At 41.7% G+C, this 20,322-nt stretch overlaps 1 protein-coding gene and 1 long non-coding RNA gene across 7 annotated transcripts in view; one reads left to right on the top strand and one right to left on the bottom strand.

Annotated features, from left to right (window-relative positions):
• Nucleotides 1–233: 233 nt before the first annotated feature.
• On the bottom strand, nucleotides 234–3,567 carry LOC149972765 (uncharacterized). The gene is made up of 3 exons (XR_016490465.1): nucleotides 3,437–3,567; nucleotides 1,114–1,172; nucleotides 234–345 (listed from the first exon to the last, which is right to left on the bottom strand). It is a non-coding gene; the product is annotated as an uncharacterized LOC149972765 (long non-coding RNA).
• Nucleotides 3,568–3,886: 319 nt separating this feature from the next.
• The window catches only part of tmtc4 (transmembrane O-mannosyltransferase targeting cadherins 4), a 41,430-nt gene continuing 24,994 nt past the window's right edge, over nucleotides 3,887–20,322 (top strand). For 4 of the 6 annotated variants that reach the window (XR_016490463.1, XR_016490464.1, XM_090215170.1 and 1 more), the window contains exons 1-7: nucleotides 3,887–4,373; nucleotides 4,598–4,801; nucleotides 7,697–7,812; nucleotides 16,285–16,501; nucleotides 18,739–18,830; nucleotides 19,801–19,897; nucleotides 20,190–20,282. Coding sequence is in view for 4 of the 6 variants with exons in the window: in XM_090215170.1 (XP_090071296.1) it covers nucleotides 4,640–4,801; nucleotides 7,697–7,812; nucleotides 16,285–16,501; nucleotides 18,739–18,830; nucleotides 19,801–19,897; nucleotides 20,190–20,282 (777 nt within the window). In the remaining 2 variants the exon portion in view is untranslated. Of the gene's footprint in view, nucleotides 4,504–4,597; nucleotides 4,802–7,696; nucleotides 7,813–16,284; nucleotides 16,502–18,738; nucleotides 18,831–19,800; nucleotides 19,898–20,189; nucleotides 20,283–20,322 lie in introns of all 6 variants that reach the window. The other 2 variants (XM_090215171.1, XM_090215172.1) reach the window with 2 other exon arrangements.

Here is a 20,322-nt window from a genome sequence, read left to right as displayed (position 1 = left end):
CAATTGGATTGAGGTCTGGGCTTTGACTAGGCCATTCCAAGACATTTAAATATTTCCCCTTAAACCACTCGAGTGTTGCTTTATCAGTATGCTCAGGGTCATTGTCCTACTGGAAGGTAAACATCCGTCCCAGTCTCAAATCTATGGAAGACTGAAACAGGTTTCCCTCAAGAATTTCACTGTATTTAGCTCCATCCAACATTCCTTCAATACTGACCAGTTTCCAAGTCCCTGCCGATGAAAAACATCCCCTCTGCATGATGATGACACCACCGTGCTTCACTGTGGGGATGATGTTCTCAGGGTGATGGGAGGTGTTGGGTTTGCGCCAGACATAGCGTTTTCCTTGATGGCCAAAAAACGTAATTTTAGTCTCATCTGATCAGAGTACCTTCTTCCATATGTCTGGGGAATCTCCCACATGCCTTTGGCGAACACCAAACTTGTTTGCTTATTTATTATTTTAAGCAGTGGCTTTTTTTCTGGCCACACTTCCGTAAAGCCCAGCTCTGTGGAGTGTATGGCTTAAAGTGGTCCTATGGACAGACACTGTCCTGTAGAGCTGTAGAGCTTTAGAGCTTTGCAGCTCCTTCAGGGTTATCTTTGGCCTCTTTGTTGCCTCTCTGATTAATGCCCTCCTTTCCTGGTCTGTGAGTTTTGTTGGGTGGCCCTCTCTTGGCAGGTTTGTTGTGGTGCCATATTCTATCCATTTTTTAATAATGGATTTAATGGTGCTCTGTGGGATGTTCAAAGTTTCAGATATTTTTTCTAAACCAACCCTGATCTGTACTTCTCTACAACTTTGTCCCTGACCTGTTTGGAGTGATCGTTGGTCTTCATGGTGCCCCTTGCCTTTTACTGGGATCATGTGACATCATGTGACACTTAGATTGCACACAGGTAGACTTTATTTAACTAATTATGTGACTTCAGAAGATAATTAATACATCAAGATGTACCGACAGAGATGGTCGCTTCGTTTCAGGTCCTTAGGAAACTATGCAGTTATTTGTTTTTTATGTATTATTTCTTACATTGTTATCCCAGGAAATCTCAAGTGTTATTACATACAGCCGGGAAGAACTATTGGATATAAAAGCAATGACAACTTACCAACATTACGACCAGGAATATGTCTTTCCCGAAGCAGATCCTTTGTTCGTTCCTTCAACCTAGACATGGGATCCAAATGGGACACCAGTACCGAGTCAATGTGTGGGGGTACAGGTTAGTCGAGTTAATTTGTAAAGTGATTATGCATAGATAATAAACAGCAACTAGCAGCAGTGTAGTTGGGTAGAAGCTGTTCAGCAGTCTTAGGGGTAGAAGCTGTTAAGGAGCCTTTTGGTCGTAGACTTGGTGCTCCGGTACCGCTTGCCGTGCGGTAGCAGAGAGAACAGTCTATGACTTGGGTGACTGGAGTCTTTGACAATTTTTTGGGCCTTCCTCTGACATCGCCTAATTTATAGGTTCTGGATGTCAGGAAGCTTGGCCCCAGTGATGCACTGGGCCGTACACACTACCCTCTGTAGCGCCTTACAGTTAGATGCCGAGCAGTTGCCATACCAGGCGGTGACGCAACCGATCAGGATGCTCTCGATGGTGCTGCTGTAGAACATCGGGAACCGATGCCAAATATTTTCAATCTTCTGAGGGGGAAAAGGTGTTGGTGTGTGTGTGTGTGTGTGTGTGTGTACAGAGGAAGGGCTCTGAATGGCATTTGTGCTGCAAAGTGAGGGTCAGAGTGCTGGGCAGTTTGTGTTTACATCATAGCATGTACATACGTCTATTAATCAGACCTTTCCTACATTGATATACAAAAACTACAATGTCAGGAATGGGTGGGAAGTTTGTCCTCTGTTCATGGAGATGCAGTTTATCATTAACAGTCTTTTATGTTATCAAAATAAGTGTTTTTCTAATCATTACACATATATAATGTGCAATACCATCACCATGAATAAATATGAATGGTAATGCACTACATTACAACAGTATATTTATTTTTTACTGAATTTTGACATTTCACCTAAATTTAAGGCCAGGGCATGACCTTCTTGGTCTAGTTAAAGTATATTTCTCCTTGCAAAGCATTAGTCAGCACAATTAAATAAATACTGACACATCTATCGATCTTGTTGGTTGAAATCTGGTACTTGTAGGTCTACTGTCATTCTTCCATTGCATGGGGCCAGCTCTCCTTCAAATCAAATCAAACTTTATAGGTCGCATACACATGTTTAGCAGATGTTATTGCGGGTGTTGTGAAATGCTTGTGTTTCTAGCTCCGACAGTGCAGTAATATCTAACAAGTGAAAAGTACCAATTTTACAACATATACCCAATACACACAAATCTAAGTAAAGAAATGGAATTAAGAATATATAAATATATGGACGAACAATGTCAGAGCGGCATAGACTAAGATACATTACAAGATAATAAAATACTGTACACTACCGTTCAAAAGTTTGGGGTCACTTAGAAATGTCTTTGTTTTTGAAAGAAAAGCAATTTTTTTGTCCATTAAAATAACATCAAATGTATCAGAAATACAGAGTAGACATTGATAATGTTGTAAATGACAATTGTAGCTGGAAACAGCTGATTTTTAATAGAATATCTACATAGGCGTACAGAGGCCCATTATCAGCAACCACCACTCAGTTGTTCCAATGGCACGTTGTGTTAGCTAATCCAAGTTTATCATATTAAAAGGCTATTTGATCATTAGAAAACCCTTTTGCAATTATGTTAGCACAGCTGAAAACTGTTATCCTGATTAAAGAATCAATAAAACTGGCCTTCTTTAGACTAGTTGAGTATCTGGAGCATCAGCATTTGTGGGTTCGATTACAGGCTCAATATGGCCAGAAACAAAGAACTTTCTTCTGAAACTCATCAGTCTATACTTGTTCTAAGAAATGAAGGCTATTCCATGTGAGAAATTGCCAAGAAACTGAAAATCTCGATACAATGCTGTGTACTACTCCCTTCACAGAACAGTGCAAACTGTCTCTAACAAGAATAGAAAGAGGAGTGGGAAGCCCCGGTGCACAACTGAGCAAGAGGACAAGTACATTAGAATGTCTAGTTTGAGAAACAGACGCCTCACAAGTTCTCAACCGGCAGCTTCATTAAATAGTACCCACAAAACACCGGTCTCAATGTCAACAGTGAAGAGGTGACTCCGGGATGCTGGCCTTCTAGGCAGAATTGCAAAGAAAAAGCCATATCTCAGACTGGCCAATAAAAATAAAATATTAAGATGGGCAAAAGAACACAGACACTGGACAGAGGAACTCTGCCTAAAAGGCAAGCATCCTGGAGTCGCCTCTTCGCTGTTGACGTTGAGACTGGTGTTAACAGTCTGATGGCCTAGAGATAGAAGCTGTTTTCAGACTCTCATTCCCAGTTTTGATGCATCTGTACTGACCTCGCCTTCTGGATGATAGCGGTGTGAACAGGCAGTGGCTCGGGTGGTGGTACCTGTTTCCTCCAGCATCTTTGACATCGGGTGCCCTGGATGGCAGGTAGTTTCTTCCACATTGTAGGCCAATGTTTTCTGTAAAAGGGTAACTGACTGTTATGTCATAACAATGTTCAGAATGTCAAATACTCTGCATTCTGATTTACATCCATATACCAAAATCTATGACCTATATTCAGAGACCAAATGCCACTAGACTTTGTATAGGATAATTGAGTTTTGTTTTTAGATTAATTGCAGGTGCTAATAGACTATGTAAGAACCATCAATTGTTCAAAAACTTCAAAGGAAAGATACTACAAAACATACATTATTGGTAAAACATCTATTCATATATGTATCTAAGCTGTTAGCTGCATCTAAATAGAACTAGATATCGCCACTTCTTCATCCCTTGTGTTGTCACGTGACATCCACTTTCCTACGTCACCATCCAAACTAATTCCACGCGCCAGCCAACGAGGAAGTACCAGGCATGCATACAGTCGCGAGTTGTGTATTTACTAGAGACAGACAGACAGTGTTGACATATTGTTAGCGTTATACGTGACGGTCAACCTGCATTTCTCGCCGCCTTTTGAGTGTTTTCTTTCGGTGCATATGCAGACGTAGGAGTCACATTAGTTGCCGCTAGCCGGCTAACAGCATCAGCTAACGTTAGCTGGCTAATAGTTAGCGAGCAGTATTTCACTTGGCAACCTTTGCAATACTTGTAGTTTGCCTGAAGGCTATATGATTGGCTTTATTATCAGTTACTCTGATTATGCTTGAAACTAAATTACTTTAGTAAGATTAGCCAGCCAGCTTTAGCTAACTATCAAGCCGCTGCAATGGAACTCATGCTTACGTGCGCGTCCTCCAAAACGCCTTCCAATATAATGAGGTATGCATGCTCTACGTGCGTGTCCCTACAATTCCTGTAGCTTGAGAACAGACTGATATGTGAGGATATTTCTATAATCGTAATATTGTACAAATAACAATAGTCAACCAATATCTTCATTTTCTACAAGGTAAAGCCCAAAAAATACTGTAAGGAGTAGGCTATTGTTATTCTGCCACCAACACTGAAGTCTTATCACACCATTCCATGCCCATTTCCTGTAGGGAATAGGTGACGATGCAGCATGACCAAAGATCCTATGCACCATGGCACAGACTGAAATTAATTGGGATCAACAGATACCTTTACCAAAGCTTTCCCCATTCCATGCCAAGATCGCTGTGGCACTAGTGGCACTGCTCTGCTTCATCAATAGCTATGATGGAGACTTTGTGTTCGATGATTCTGAAGCCATTGTCAATAACAAGGTAATAATCTACTTATCACATACTTACTACATCTTCCTAAGTACATCTTCAAGGATGCAGTGTCTATAAAAGCGTGATCTATTCAAAGTCTATATTGTGTGCATTATTTCAACAGCTAAAAATAACCTCACAGCCACAGTACATACTGCATACAGTACAGAGTATACTTACAGTTGAAGTCAGAAGTATACATACACCTAGCTTGGAATCATTGAAACTCGTTTTTCAACCACTCCACAAATTTCTTGTTAACAAACTATAGTTTTGTACATCTACTTTGTGCACGACAAGTAATTTTTCAAAAAATTGTTTACAGACATATTATTTCACTTAACTCACTGTGTCACAATTCCAGTGTGTCAGAAGTGTACATACACTAAGTTGACTGTGCCTTTAAACAGCTTGGAAAATTCCAGAAAATTATGTCATGGCTTTAGAAGCTTCTGATAGGCTTATTGACATCATTGGAGTCAATTGGAGATGTGCATGTATTTCAAGGCCTACCTTCAAACTCAGTGCCTCTTTGCTTTACATCATGGGAAAATCAAAAGAAATCAGCCAAGACCTCAGAAAAACAATTGTGGACCTCCACAAGTCTGGTTCATCCTTGGGAGCAATTTCCAAATGCCTGAAGGTACCACGTTCATCTATACAAACAATAGTACGCAAGTATAAACACCATGGGACCACTCAGCCGTCATACCACTCAGGAAGGAGACACGTTCTGTCTCCTAGAGATGAAGTACAAATCAATCCCTTAACCTTCCTTAAGATGCTGGAGGAAACAAGTACGAAGTATCTATACCTACAGTAAAACGAGTCCTATATTGACATAACCTGAAAGGCCGCTCAGCAAGGAAGAAGCCACTGCTCCAAAACCGCCATAAAAAAGGCAGACTACGGTTTGTAACTGCACATGGTGACAAAGATCATACTTTTTGGAGAAATGTCCTCTGGTCTGATGAAACAAAAATAGAACTGTTGGCCATAATGACCATCATTATGTTTGGAGGATGCTTGCAAGCCGAAGAACACCATCCTAACCGTGAAGCACGGGGGTGGCAGCATCATGTTGTGGGGGTGCTTTGCTACAAGAGGGACTGGTGCACTTCACAAAATAAATGGCATCATGAGTAGAGGTCGACCCAATATGATTTTTCCATGCCGATACCGATTATTGGAGGACCAAAAAAGTCCGATACCGATTAATCAAACAATTTTTACGTTTTTTAAATTTGTAATAATGACAATTACAACAATACTGAATGAACACTTATTTTAACTTAATATAATACATCAATAAAATCAATTTAACCTCAAATAAATAATGAAACATGTTCAATTTGGTTTAAATAATGCAAAAAAAGTGTTGGAGAATAAAGTAAAAGTACAATATGTGCCATGTAAAAAAGCTAACGTTTCAGTTCCTTGCTCAGAACATTAGAACATATGAAAGCTGGTGGTTCCTTTTAACATGAGTCTTCAATATTCCCAGGTAAGAAGTTTTAGGTTGTAGATATTATAGGAATTATAGGACTATTTCTCGCTATACGATTTGTATTTCATATACCTTTGACTATTGGATGCTCTTATAGGCACTTTAGTATTGCCAGTGTAACAGTATAGCTTCTGTCCCTCTCCTCTTTTTAAGAAAGGCATTGATGTTTATGGTTAGGTACACGTTGGAGCAACGACAGTCCTTTTTCGCGAATGCGCACCGCATCGATTATATGCAGCGCAGGACACGCTAGATAAACTAGTAATATCATCAACCATGTGTAGTTAACTAGTGATTATGATTGATTGATTTTTTTTTTGTAAGATAAGTTTAATGCTAGCTAGCAACTTACCTTGGCTTCTTACTGCATTCGCGTAACAGGCAGGCTCCTTGTGGAGTGCAATGTAAGGCAGGTGGTTAGAGCATTGGACTAGTTAACTGTAAGGTTGCAAGATTGAATCCCCGAGCTGACAAGGTAAAAATCTGTCGTTGTGCCCGTGAACAAGGCAGATAACGCACCGTTCCTAGGCCGTCATTGAAAATAAGAATGTGTCCTTAACTGACTTGCCCAGTTAAATAAAGGTGTAAAAAAAAATACAGATTTCCGATTGTTATGAAAACTTGAAATCGGCCCTAATTAATCGGCCATTCCGATTAGTCGGTTGACCTCTAATCATGAGGTAGGAAAATTATGTGGATATATTGAAGCAACATCTCAAGACATCAGTCAGGAAGTTAAAGCTTGGTTGCAAATGGATCTTTCAAATGGACAATGACCCCAAGCATACTTCCAAAGTTGTGACAAAATGGCTTAAGGACAACAAAGTCAAGGTATTGGAGTGGCCATCACAAAGCCCTGACCTCAATCCTATAGAAAACCTCTGGGCAGAACTGAAAAAGCATGTGCGAGCAAGGAGGCCTACAAACCTCACTCAGTTACACCAGCTCTGTCAGGAGGAATGGGCCAAAATTCACCCAACTTATTGTGGGAAGCTTGTAGAAGGCTACCCGAAACGTTTGACCCAAGTTAAACAATGTAAAGGCAATGCTACCAAATACTAATTGAGTGTATGTAAACCTCTGACCCACTGGAAATGTGATGAAAGAAATTAAAGCTGGAATCGTTCTCTCTACTATTATTCTGACATTTCACATTCTTAAAATAAAGTGGTGATCCTAACTGACCTGAGACAGGGAATTTTTACTCAAATTACATTTCAGAAATTGTGAAAAACTGTGTTTAAATGTGTTTGTCTATGTAAACTTTTGACATCAACTGTATGTCATATTCCAAGTTGTACATGCACACATCAATGTATGCGTAAAAAATAAAATATATGTCCCTAGGCATCTAAAGTTGTTTTTGTCACATCTCTTTTCGGATGTGTCTCCCGCAGGACCTGATCCCATCCACGCCTCTCAACAACATCTGGAGAAATGACTTCTGGGGAAGTAACCTGAGCAGCAACAACAGCCACAAGTCCTACAGGCCGCTCACTGTCCTCACTTTTAGGTAGGATACACATATGACATACACACATGCATGAACTCATGTGCGTACTCACAAGACTCCGCAAGGTAGCTCTGTCAATATACAGAAAGACGGACAGATCTAAAAGTAGAATCATAGCTGCCTCTACAAAAGTTGTTAGGATGAATAAAGAACATAATGCCAAGATGACCTTGGAATGTATTGATGGTTAATTGTTGAAAACACAATTTGGTTCTCTGTGAGGATTTCAGAGGTGGGTCCCAAGTGCTATTCTTCTCAGTAGAATTGTAATTGATAGGCAATGAATATGTACGGTATGTTACTTTGACTGGTTTCAGGATCTCAACATTTTATTTTCACCTGACATACACTGTATATACAAATGTATGTGGACACCCCTTCAAATTAGTGGATTCGGCTATTTCAGCCACAACCCTTACTGACAGGTGTATAAAATCGAGCACACAGCCATGCAATTTCCATAGACAAACATTGGCAGTAGAATGGCCTTACTGAATAGCTTAGTGACTTTCAATGTGACACTGTCATAGGATGCCACTTTGCTATCAAAGCAGTTTATCACATTTTTGCCCAGCTAGAGCTGTCCCGGTTAACTGTAAGTGCTGTTATTGTGAATTGGAATCATATAGGAGCAACAACGGCTGAGCCGCAAAGTGGTAGGCCACACAAGCTCACATAATGGGACTGCCGAGTGCTCAAGAGCGTTGAGCTTAGAAATCGTCTGTCCAGGTTCGAATACAACAGGTGTAGACTTTACAGTGAAATTCTTACTTACAGGCTCTAACCAATAGTGCAAAAAAGGTGTTAGGTTAAGAATAGGTAGGTAAAGAAATAAAACAACAGTAAAAAGACAGGCTATATACATATATGCATAAATGATGAACAGAGAGTAGCAGTAGTGGAAAATAAGGGTTGGTGGGTGGTGGGACACAATGCAGATAGCCCGGTTAGCCAATGTACGGGAGCACTGGTTGGTCGGCCCAATTGAGGTAGTATGTACATGAATTGTATAGTTAAAGTGACTATGCATATCTGATAAACAGAGAGTAGCAGCAGTGTAAAAAGAGGGTTTGGGAGGGGGGCACACAATGCAAATAGTCCGGGTAGCCATTTGATCACCTGTTCTGGAGTCTTATGGCTTGGGGGAAAAACTGTTGAGAAGCCTTTTTGTCCTAGACTTGGCACTCCGGTACCGCTTGCCATGCGGTAGTAGAGAGAACAGTCTATGACTGGGGTGGCTGGGGTCTTTGACAATTTTTAGGGCCTGACACCGCCTGGTGTAGAGGTCCTGTGTGGCAGGCAGCTTTGCCCCAGTGATGTACTGGGCCGTACGCACTACCCTCTGTAATGCCTTGCGGTCAGAGGCTGAGCAATTGCCGTACCAGGCAGTGATGCAACCAGTCAGGATGCTCATGATGTTGCAGCTGTAAAACCTTTTGAGGATCTCAGGACCCATGCAAAATCGTTTTAGTTTCCTGAGGGGGAATAGGCGTTGTCGTGCCCTCTTCACGACTGTCTTTGTGTGTTTGGACGATGATAGTTTGTTGTTGATGTGGACACCGAGGAACTTGAAGCTCTCAACCTGCTCCACTACAGCTTTTCCTGTAGTCCACAATCATCTCCTTTGTCTTGGTTGTTATGCTGGCACCGCATTACCACGTCTCTGACCTCCTCCCTATAGGCTGTCTCGTCATTGTCGGTGATCAGGCCTACCACTTTTGTTGTCTGCAAACTTAATGATGGTGTTGGAGTCGTGCCTGGCCATGTAGTTGTGGGTGAACAGGGAGTACAGGAAGGGACTGCACATGCACCTACCTACCCTCACCACCTGGGGGCGGCCCGTCAGGAAGTCTAGGATCCAGTTGCAGAGGGAGGTGTTTAGTCCCAGGATCCTTAGCTTAGTGATGATGTTGAACGCTGAGCTGTAGTCAATGAGTAGCATTCTCACATAAGTGTTCCTTTGTCCAGGTGGGAAAGGGCAGTGTGGAGTGCAATAGAGATTGCATCATCTGTGGATCTGTTTGGGCGGTATGCAAATTGGAGTGGGTCTAGGGTTTCTGGGATAATGGTGTTGATGTGAGCCATTACCAACCTTTCAAAGCACTTCATGGCTACGGACGTGAGTGCTACGGGTCTGTAGTCATTTAGGCAGGTTGCCTTTGTGTTCTTGGGCACAGGGACTATGGTGGTCTGCTTGAAACATGTTGGTATTACGACTCAATCAGGGTAATTGAAAATGTCAGTGAAGACACCTGTCAGTTGGTCATGCCCGGAGCACATGTCCTGGTATTCCGTCTGGCCCCGCAGCCTTGTGTATGTTAGCCTGTTTAAAGGTCGTATTCACGTCGGCTACGGAGAGCGTGATCATACAGTCATCCGGAATAGCTGATGCTGTCATGCATGCCTCAGTGTTGCTTGCCTCGAAGCGAGCATCGAAGAGATTTAGCTCGTCTGGTAGGCTCGTGTCACTGGGCAGCTCGTGGCTGTGCTTCCCTTTGTAGTCTGTAATAGTTTGAAAGCCCTGCCACATTAGACTAGCGTCGGAGCTGGTGTAATATGATTCAATCTTAGCCCTGTATTGAGGCTTTGCCTGTTTGATGGTTCATCGCAGGGCATAGCAGGATTTCTTGTAAGCTTCCGGGTTAGAGTCCCGCACCTTGAAAGCGGCAGCTCTACCCTTTAGCTCAGTGCGAATGTTGCCTGTATTCCATGGCTTCTGGTTGGGGTATGTATGTACAGTCACTGTGAGGACAACGTCCTCGATGCACTTATTGATAAAGCCAGTGACTGATGTGGTGTACCCCTCAATGCCATCGGAAGAATCCCGGGTCATGTTCCAGTCTGTGATAGCAAAACAGTACTGTAGTTTAGCACCACTTTTTTTATAGACCGAGTCACTGGTGCTTCCTGCTTTCATTTGTTCTTGTAAGCAGGAATCAGGAGGATAGAGTTGTGGTCGGATTTACCAATTGGAGGGCGAGGGAGAGCTTTGTACGCTTTTCTGTGTGTTGAGTACAGGTGATCTAGAATTGTTTTCCCTCTGGTTGCACATTTGTCATGTTGATAGAAATTTGGTAGAACTGATTTAAGTTTCCCTGCATTAAAGTCTCTGGCCACTAGGAGCACCACCTCTGGATGAGTGGTTTCCTGTTTGCTTATTACCTTATACAGCTGACTGAGTACGGTCTTAGTGCCAGCATCTGTCTGTGGTGGTACATAAACAGCCACGAACAGTATTGCTGAACACTCTCTAGGCAAGTAGTGTGGCCTGCAATTTATCACAATATACTCTACTTCAGGTGAGCAAAATCTAGAGACTTTTCATAGATTTCATGCACCAGCTGTTGTTTACAAATATGCACAGACCGCCCACCCCTCATCTTACCGGAGCGTGCCAAGCTTGTGTCTTGCCGGTGCAGCGTATATCCCGCTAGCTGAATATCCATGTTGTCATTCAGCCACGATTCCGTGAAACACAGGATATTATAGTTTTTTTTGTGAAGTTGGTAGGATATTTGTGATCATACCTCGTCTAATTTATTGTCCAATGATTGCACGTTGGCTAGTAGTAGTAGCTTTACCAGTCGCCTTTGCCGGGTCCTGACAAGGCTCGTTGTCCTCTGTACCTGCGTCGCTTCTTCTTGCAAATAACGGGGATGTTTGTCCTGTGGGGTGTTTGGAGAATGTCTTGAGCGTCGTCTTTTTTAGTGGAAAAAATATTTTTCTAATCCCAGGTGAGTGATCGCTGTCCTGATATCCAGAAGCTCTTTTTTTCCGTAAGATACGGTTGCGGAAACAATATGTACAAAATAAGTTCCAAATAACACGAAAAAAACACATAGTAGCACAATTGGTTGGGCTCCTGTAAAACTGCTGCCATTTCTTCCGGCGCCATTTTGTAATGCCAAGCGTCAGCTGGAGTGGTGTAAAGCTCGCCACCATTGGATTCTGGATGAGTGGAAACGTGTTCTCTGGAGTGATGACTCATGCTTCACCATCTGGCAGTCCGACGGACAAATCTGTGTTTGGCGGATTCCAGGAGAACGCTACCTGCCCCAATGCATAGTTCCAACTGTAACGTTTGGTGGAGGAGGAATAATGGTCTTGTGCTATTTTTCATGGTTTGGGCCCTTAGTTCCAGTGAAGGGAAATCTTCACGCTACAGCATACAAGGACATTCTAGGGGATTCTGTGCTTCCAACTTTGTGGCAAAAGTTTGGGGAAGGCCCTTTCCTGTTTCAGCATGACAATGCCCCGTGCACAAAGTGAGGTCCATAGAGAAATGGTTGTCGAGATCGGTCTGGAAGAAGTTGGCTGGCCTGCACAGAGCCCTGACCTCAACCCTTCACAATTCTATTCCAAACTGCTATTCATTTTGTTGCTGATATTTGGACTAATCACATCACCTATTACAACCAGACCTGGGTTCAAATACCACTTTAAATCTCTAAGTTACTTTCACATTCATTTGAAGTACACTGAACAAAAATATCAACACAACATGCAACAATTTACAGATCATATGAGGAAATCAGTCAATTTAAATAAATGCATTAGGCCCTAATCTAAGTATTTCACATGACTGGGAATACAGATATGCATCTGTTGGTCACAGATACCTTAAAAAATTGTAGTGGCGTGGATCAGAGAACCAGTCAGTATCTGGTGTGACCACCGTTTGCCTTATGCAGCGGGACAAATCTCCCTAACGTAGAGTTGATCAGGCTGTTTATTGTGGAATGTTGTCCCATTCTTCTGTGTGAAGTTGCTGGATATTGGTAAGAACTGGAACACCCTGTCGTACACATAAATCCAGAGCATCCCAAACATGCTCAATGGGTGACATGTCTGGTGAGTATGGAGGCCATGGAAGAACTGGGACATTGTCAGCTTCCAGGAATTGTGTACAGATCCTTGCGACATGGGGCTGTGCATTATCATGATGTAACATGAGGTGATGGCGGCAGATAAATGGCACAACAATGGGCCTCGGTATCTCGTCACGGTGTTTTATCAAATTGCCATTGATAAAATGCAGTTGTGTCCTACAATCAGCATGCCAATTGCACGCTCCCTCAACTTGAGAAACTTGTGGCATTGTGTTGTGTGACAAACCTGCACATTTTAGTGACCTTTTATTGTCCCCAGCACAAGATGTACCTGTGTAATAACCGTGCTGTTTAATCAGCTTCTTAATATGCCACACCTGTCAGGTGGATGGATCTTTGTAAAGGAGAAATGCTCACTAACAGAATGTAAAATAATTTCTGCTCAATTTGAGAGAAATTAGTTTTTTCTGTGTGTATGGAAAATGTATGGCATCTTTTATTTCAGCTCATGAAACATGGGACCAACACTTTACATGTTGTGTTTGTATTTTTTGTTCTGTATACATATTCAGATGCAGATGCAGTACCAGTCAAAGTTTGGACACACCTACTCATTCCAGGGTTTTTCTTTATTTTTACTATTTTCTACATTGTAGAATAATAGCGAAGACATCAAAAATATGAAATAACACATGGAATCATGTAGTAACCAAAAAGTGTTAAACAAATCAAGATATATTTTATATTCTTCAAATTAGCCACCCTTTGCCTTGATGACAGCTGTGCACACTCTTGGCATTCTCTCAACCAGCTTCATGAGGTTGTCACCTGTAATGCATTTCAGTTAACAGGTGTGCCTTGTTAAAAATGTATTTGTCGAAGTAATTTCCTTCTTAATGCGTTTGAGCAAATGAGTTGTGTTGTGACAAGGTAATGGTGGTATACAGAATTTGGTAAAATATCAAGTCCATATTATGGAAAGAACAGCTCGAATAAGCAAAGAGAAATGACAGTCCATCATTACTTTAAAACATGAAGTCCAAATTGAGATTCTTGGTTCCATTTGCCGTGTCTTTGTGAGACACAGAGTAGGTGAATGGATGATCTCTGCGTGTGTGGTTCCCAGCATGGAGGAGGAGGTGTGATGGGGATTTGCTGGTGACACTGTCAGTGATTTATTTAGAATTCAAGGCACACTTAATCAGCATGGCTACCACAGCATTCTGAAGCGATACACCATCCCATCTGGTTTGCGCAGAGTGAGACTGTCATTTGTTTTTCATCAGGACAATGTCCCAACACATCTCCAGACTGTGTAAGGGATATTTGACCAAGGAGAGTGATGGAGTGCTGCGTCAGATGAACTGGCCTCCACAATCACCTGACCTCAACCCAAATGAGATGGTTTGGGATGAGTTGGACCGCAGAGTGAAGGAAAAGCAGCCAACAAGTGTTCAGCATATGTGGAAACTCCTTCAAGCTTGTTGGAAAAGCATTCAAGATGAAGCTGGTTGAGAGAGTGGCAAGCGTGTGCAAATCTGTCATCAAGGCAAAGGGTGGCTACTTTGAAGAATCTCAAATATAAAATATATTTAAATTTGTTTAACACTTTTTTGATTACTACATTCTACAATGTAGAAAATAGTGAAAATTAGTAGGTGTGTCCAAACATTTGACTAGTACTGTATATGTAAAGACAAGATTAAATCAAAAACAGTGTGATGGGTGACAATATTAGCCTATCAATTGTAAATTATATATAAAATAGCAAAAATAAATAAAAAACCTTGAATAGTAGGTGTGTCCAAACTTTTGACTCGTACTGTATTTGTATTATCAAGTAAGTACACAATGTCGCAGTTGCAAATGAGAACTTGTTCTCAACTAGCCTACCTGGTTAAATAAAGGTGAAATAAAAATAAAAATGTCCCATTATATCTCATGCTAAGCCATTTTGATAGTACATTTAAACTCTGTTTTTCACAATTCCAGACATTTAATCCAAGTAAAAATTGCCTGTCTTTGGTCAGTTATGATCACCACTTTATTTTAAGAATGTGAAACGTCAGAATAATAGTAGAGAGAATGGTTAATTTCAGCTTTTATTTCTTTCATCACATTCCCAGTGGGTCAGAAGATTACATGCACTCAATTAGTATTTGGTAGCATTGCCTTTAAATTGTTTAACTTGAGTCAAATGTTTCAGGTAGCCTTCTACAAGCTTCCCATAGTAAGTTGGGTGTAACTGCGACAGGTTTGTAGGCCATTTTACTCGCACACGCTTTTTCAGTTCTGCCCACAAATGTTCTGTAGGATTGAGGTCAGGGCTTTGTGATGGCCACTCCAATACCTTGACTTTGTTGTCCTTAAGCCATTTTCCACAACTTTGGAAGTATGCTTGGGGTCATTGTCCATTTGGAAAACCCATTTGTGACCAAGCTTTAACTTCCTGACTGATGTCTTGAGATGTTGCTTCAATATATCCACATCATCTTCCTACCTCATGATACTATCTATTTTGTGAAGTGCACCAGTCCCTTCTGCAGCAAAGCACCCCCACAACATGATGCGGTCACCCCTGTGCTTCACGGTTGGGATGGTGTTCTTTGGCTTGCAAGCATCCCCCTTTTTCCTCCAAACATAACGATGGTCATTATGGCCAACAGTTCTATTTTTGTTTCGTCAGACCAGAGGACATTTCTCCAAAAAGTACGATCTTTGTCCCCATGTGCAGTTGCAAACTGTAGTCTGGCTTTTTTATGGCAGTTTTGGAGTGGTGGCTTCTTCCTTGCTGAGTGGCCTTTCAGGTTATTTCGATATAGGACTCGTTTTACTGAGGATATAGATACTTTTGTACTGGTTTCCTCCAGCATCTTCACAAGGTCCTTTGCTGTTGTTCTGGGATTGATTTGCACTTTTCTCAACAAAGTACGTTCATTTCTAGGAGACAAAGCGCATCTCCTTCCTGAGCGGTATGATGACTGCTTGGTCCCATGGTGTTTATACTTGTGCACTATTGTTTGTACAGATGAACGTAGTACCTTCAGGCATTTGGAAATATCTCCGAAGGATGAACCAGACTTGTGGACTTGTGAACCAGACTTGAACCAGACTTGTTTTTCTGAGGTCTTGGCTGATTTCTTTTGATTTTCCCATGATGTCAAGCAAAGTGTCACAGACTTTGAAGGTAGGCCTTGAAATACATCCACAGGTACACCTCCAATTGACTCAAATTATATCAATTAGCCTATCAGAAGCTTTTAAAGCCATGACATAATTTTCTGACATTTTTCAAGCTGTTTAAAGGCACAGTCGACTTAGTGTATGTAAACTTCTGACCCACTGGAATTGTGATTCAGTGAATTATAAGTGAAATCTGTCTGTTAACAATTTTTGGAAAAATTACTTGTGTCATGCACAAAGTTGATGTCCTAACTGACTTGCCAAAACTATAGTTTGTTAATTAACAAGAAATTTGTGGAGTGGTTGAAAAACGAGTTTTAATGACTCCAACCTAAGTGTATGTACACTTCTGACTTCAACTGTACATGTCTGTACTTTGTTGATATCATTGTGTATTATTGATATATTTTTTTCAAATCTGTTTGTAGAATTCATGCTGTCATCTCTTTTATGGACCCAGGCTTAACTACCTCATGGCTGGTGGGCTGCACCCAGTTGGCTTCCATGTGCTGAACATCGGCCTGCACAGTCTCATATCAGCGCTGATGATCGACATGTTCTCCGTACTGATCGGTGGCTTGGCATACGATGGGAATGGGAACAGGCTCAACCACGCACCCAAAGCTTCTCTCCTGGCTGGTCTTCTCTTTGCAGCGCACCCCGTTCACACCGAAAGCGTAAGTAGACAAACATTGTATGGAATGGAGGGATGTAAGAAATAGTGAAAACACACAGACAGGTACTATACGTGTCTATCACATAATATTTGTTTGTTTTATTGAGAACAACTGAGATGAGAGGAGGAGACCTATGAGATGGGTACTGTACGCAAATATGAAAAGTGGGAGTCTTGGGGATTGAACCCGGACCCATTACAAGGGGCAATGCATTGTCCGGAGTCGGCAGTGCTGTTACCAAAACCAAACTCCGGCACTGGAGCTATGATGACACTGGGCTGTTAGCTCAATAGAATCAGAATGGACTAGAAGGGACGTCCTTAATCAAAGCAATATTCTATGGTAGATAATCGTGTAATGGCGGCCATATCTGGTGTACCATTTGATATGTAAAATTTTGAACTGATAGACTTTGTCCAATTCTATGATTCCCCCTCTGGCAAACAATATCTCTTTACTTACTTTCCAAAATAATAACAGCCTCCCATCACTACATGTGTTCCAACATCCACGGGTGTTTGTTGTATTAAACATGCGTTAGAGCCATGCCAGGAACAAAGGTCCATCTCAATCGGAGTGTGCATCGAAAAGGTGTGCGTTTTGAGCGAGGCCCAGACTATTAAAAGCTTATTCATACCCGGTTGTGGTGTGTGAGGGCTGCGGTGCCCGGCTGGAGGGCTGCACCCCCCCTGCTCTCGGCTGGCTTTAATCAGGGAGGGCAACAGGCTGAGGGAGACCTGGGGGTGGGAGCGGGCAGACCACAGACCCAAGGCCTGCTGCACTTATCAAAGGAGATAGCCCCCAGGATTCCAGGACGTATGCAGTACACACTATACAGACACAGTATAAATCATGCACACTATATGTAATATACTCTCTCTCACACACACACACACCGACAGAGAGGGACACACACACATGCACTGCACACACAGGCCAGTAATGAGAGTCTCCTGCGCTGGATGTTAATTGGCTGCTGTCAGTAAGGCTGTTATATACAGTACAGGAGCAGATACAGAAAGATGGTGTATTTGCGTTATTGCATTTGATCATGTGCAGGTTGTTAAAATATACATTCCGACTATCTGTTGGCTGACACAGTTGCCTTCATCATTTCTGGTCTACCCGAAGAGTCCAAAGGCAGATTAGATAATAGGTGTTGATTTTTAACTGGACATGTCAAATGACGGAATTCTGTCTCTCATAACCTTTCTGGCGCAGTCTTCCGCTAGCTACCCACCTCGACAACATCCGGTGAAATTGCAGAGTGCCAAATTCAAAATACAGAAATAGTCATAATAAATATTCATAAAAAATACAAGTGTCATACATTGTTTTAAAGATGGACTTCTTGTTAATCCAGACGCTTTGTCAGATTTCAAAAAGGCTTTACGGCGAAAGCATACCCCGCTTACAAAAACATACAAACATTTTACAACCAAGTAAAGGAATTACAAACGTCAGAAATAGTGATAAAATGAATCACATACCTTTTGAAGATCTTCATATGGTTGCAGTCACAAGAGTCCCAGCTACACAATAAATGTTTGTTTTGTTCGATTAAAGTCCTTCTTTATATCCCAAAATCTCTGTTTTGTTGGCGCGTTTTGTTCAGTAATCCACTAGCTCAAAGGCGGTCAAAACATGCAGACGAATACATCCTACTAGTACCGGTAAAGTTCGTCAAAACATGTCAAACGATGTTTATAATTAATCCTCAGGTTGTCAATTGTCTAAATAATCGATAATATGTCAACCGGACAATAGCGTATTCAATAGAAAGGAAAACAAGGAAGCGTGCGCATACCAGCACTGCATGATTCTACAGTCCACTGACAAAGGTCTCATTCTTCTTAATTTTTCAGAAAACAAGCCTGAAACAATGTCTAAAGACTGTTGATATCTAGTGGAAGCCATAGAAACAGCAATCTGGGTCCTAACCCATTAGATACTCTATAGGCATTCAATTGAAAATACTCATATAAAAAAAATCCCACTTCCTGGATGGATTTTCCTCTGGTTTTTGCCTTCCATATCAGTTCTGTTATACTCACAGACATTATTTTAACAGTTTTGGAAACTTTAGTGTTTTCTATCCAAATTTACCAATTAAATGCATTTCCTAGCTTCTGGGCCCGAGTGACAGGCAGTTTACTTTGGGCACGTGTCTCATCCAGACGTCGAAATACTGCCCCCAAGCCATAAGAAGTTATTAAACCCCTCTTTCTCTCTTTCAGGTGGCAGGGATTGTAGGCCGGGCGGACCTACTTTGTGCACTGTTCTTCCAGCTCTCCTTTCTGACCTACTGCAAAGCCTTCAGAGGAGGTAGGTTTTGTATGCATTAAGGATGGTGTGTCATGGTTGCTTGAATGTATACAGAGAGAGTACGAACATGCATCACATCTATAGGCAATGTACACAAGTCTCATATGGTCAGATGAAACCAAAATATAACTTTTTGGTAAAAACTCAACTCGTCGTGTTTGGAGGACAAAGAACGCTGAGATGCATCCAAAGAACACCATACCTATTGTGAAGCATGGGGGTGGAAAAATCATGCTTTGGGGCTGTTTTTCTGCAAAGGGACCAGGATGACTGATCCGTGTAAAGGAAAGAATGAATGGGGCCATGTATCGTGAGATTTTGAGTGAAAACCTTCTTCCATCAGCAAGGGCATTGAATATGAAACGTGGCTGGGTCTTTCAGCATGACAATGATCCCAAACACACCGCCCGGGCAACGAAGGAGTGGCTTCGTAAGAAGCATTTCAAGGTCCTGGAGTGGCCTAGCCAGTCTCCAGATCTCAACCCCATAGAAAATCTTTGGAGGGAGTTGAAAGTCCATGTTTCCCAGCAACAGCCCCAAAACATCACTGCTCTAGAGGAGATCTGCATGGAGGAATGGGCCAAAATACCAGCAACAGTGTGTGAAAACCTTGTGAAGACTTACAGAAAACATTTGACCTCTGTCATTGCCATCAAAGGGTAAATAACAAAGTATTGAGATAAACTTTTGTTATTGACCAAATAGTTATTTTCCACCATAATTTGCAAATACATTCATTAAAAATCCTACAATTTGATATTCTGGATTTTTTTTCTCATTTTGTCTGTCATAGTTGAAGTGTACCTATGATGAAAATTACAGGCCTCTCTCATCCTTTTAAGTGGGAGAACTTGCACAATTAGTGGCTGACTAAATACTTTTTTGCCCCACTGTAATGCAGAAACCATTTTATCGTTTGAATATTTAATTTATGAACTACGTCTCACTCATCTATGGATGTCTTCTGCAGGTAGGGAGAGCGAGGAGAAGTTTTCCATCCATTGGATTGCCGTGAGCCTCTTGCTGTGCGCTGCGGCCATGCTCTGCAAAGAACAAGGCATCACAGTCCTGGTAGGGGCGTCAATTAAATGCGACCTAGTAGCTGCTTTTATCCAAAGTGCGTAGATATTTAGTACGTGATCCCTGCGAGAATTAAACTCACAACCTTGGCATAGCTAGCGCCACTCTCTTGATAGTCATATACAGTACATTGTGTTTATGACTAAGCTTGCGTAATGGAAGCCTAATACATTTGTAGCCTATATTTAACTCTTGTGAACTTGACCCAGCAATTATCTGATGTCTGTCGCTGGTTTATATTGTGCTTGAATGTCTAATCTCTAATGTTTCTCTCTTCTCTCAGGGGGTGAACGCTGCCTTTGATGTCCTTCTCATCTGTAATGTAAATGTCTACGAGCTGAGCCAGAGGCTGTTCCTCAGAAGGAAAGCAGAAGACGTGAGTAACTAGCATACTACTTACAATGCCCAATACATGT

Source organism: Oncorhynchus mykiss, chromosome 22 (assembly GCF_057628025.1).
Source record: "Oncorhynchus mykiss isolate SJ-2025 chromosome 22, ASM5762802v1, whole genome shotgun sequence".
Classification (NCBI taxonomy): Eukaryota; Metazoa; Chordata; class Actinopteri; order Salmoniformes; family Salmonidae; genus Oncorhynchus; species Oncorhynchus mykiss.
Note: the sequence above shows the minus strand (reverse complement) of the source record. Positions and strands in the feature narration are given on the sequence as shown.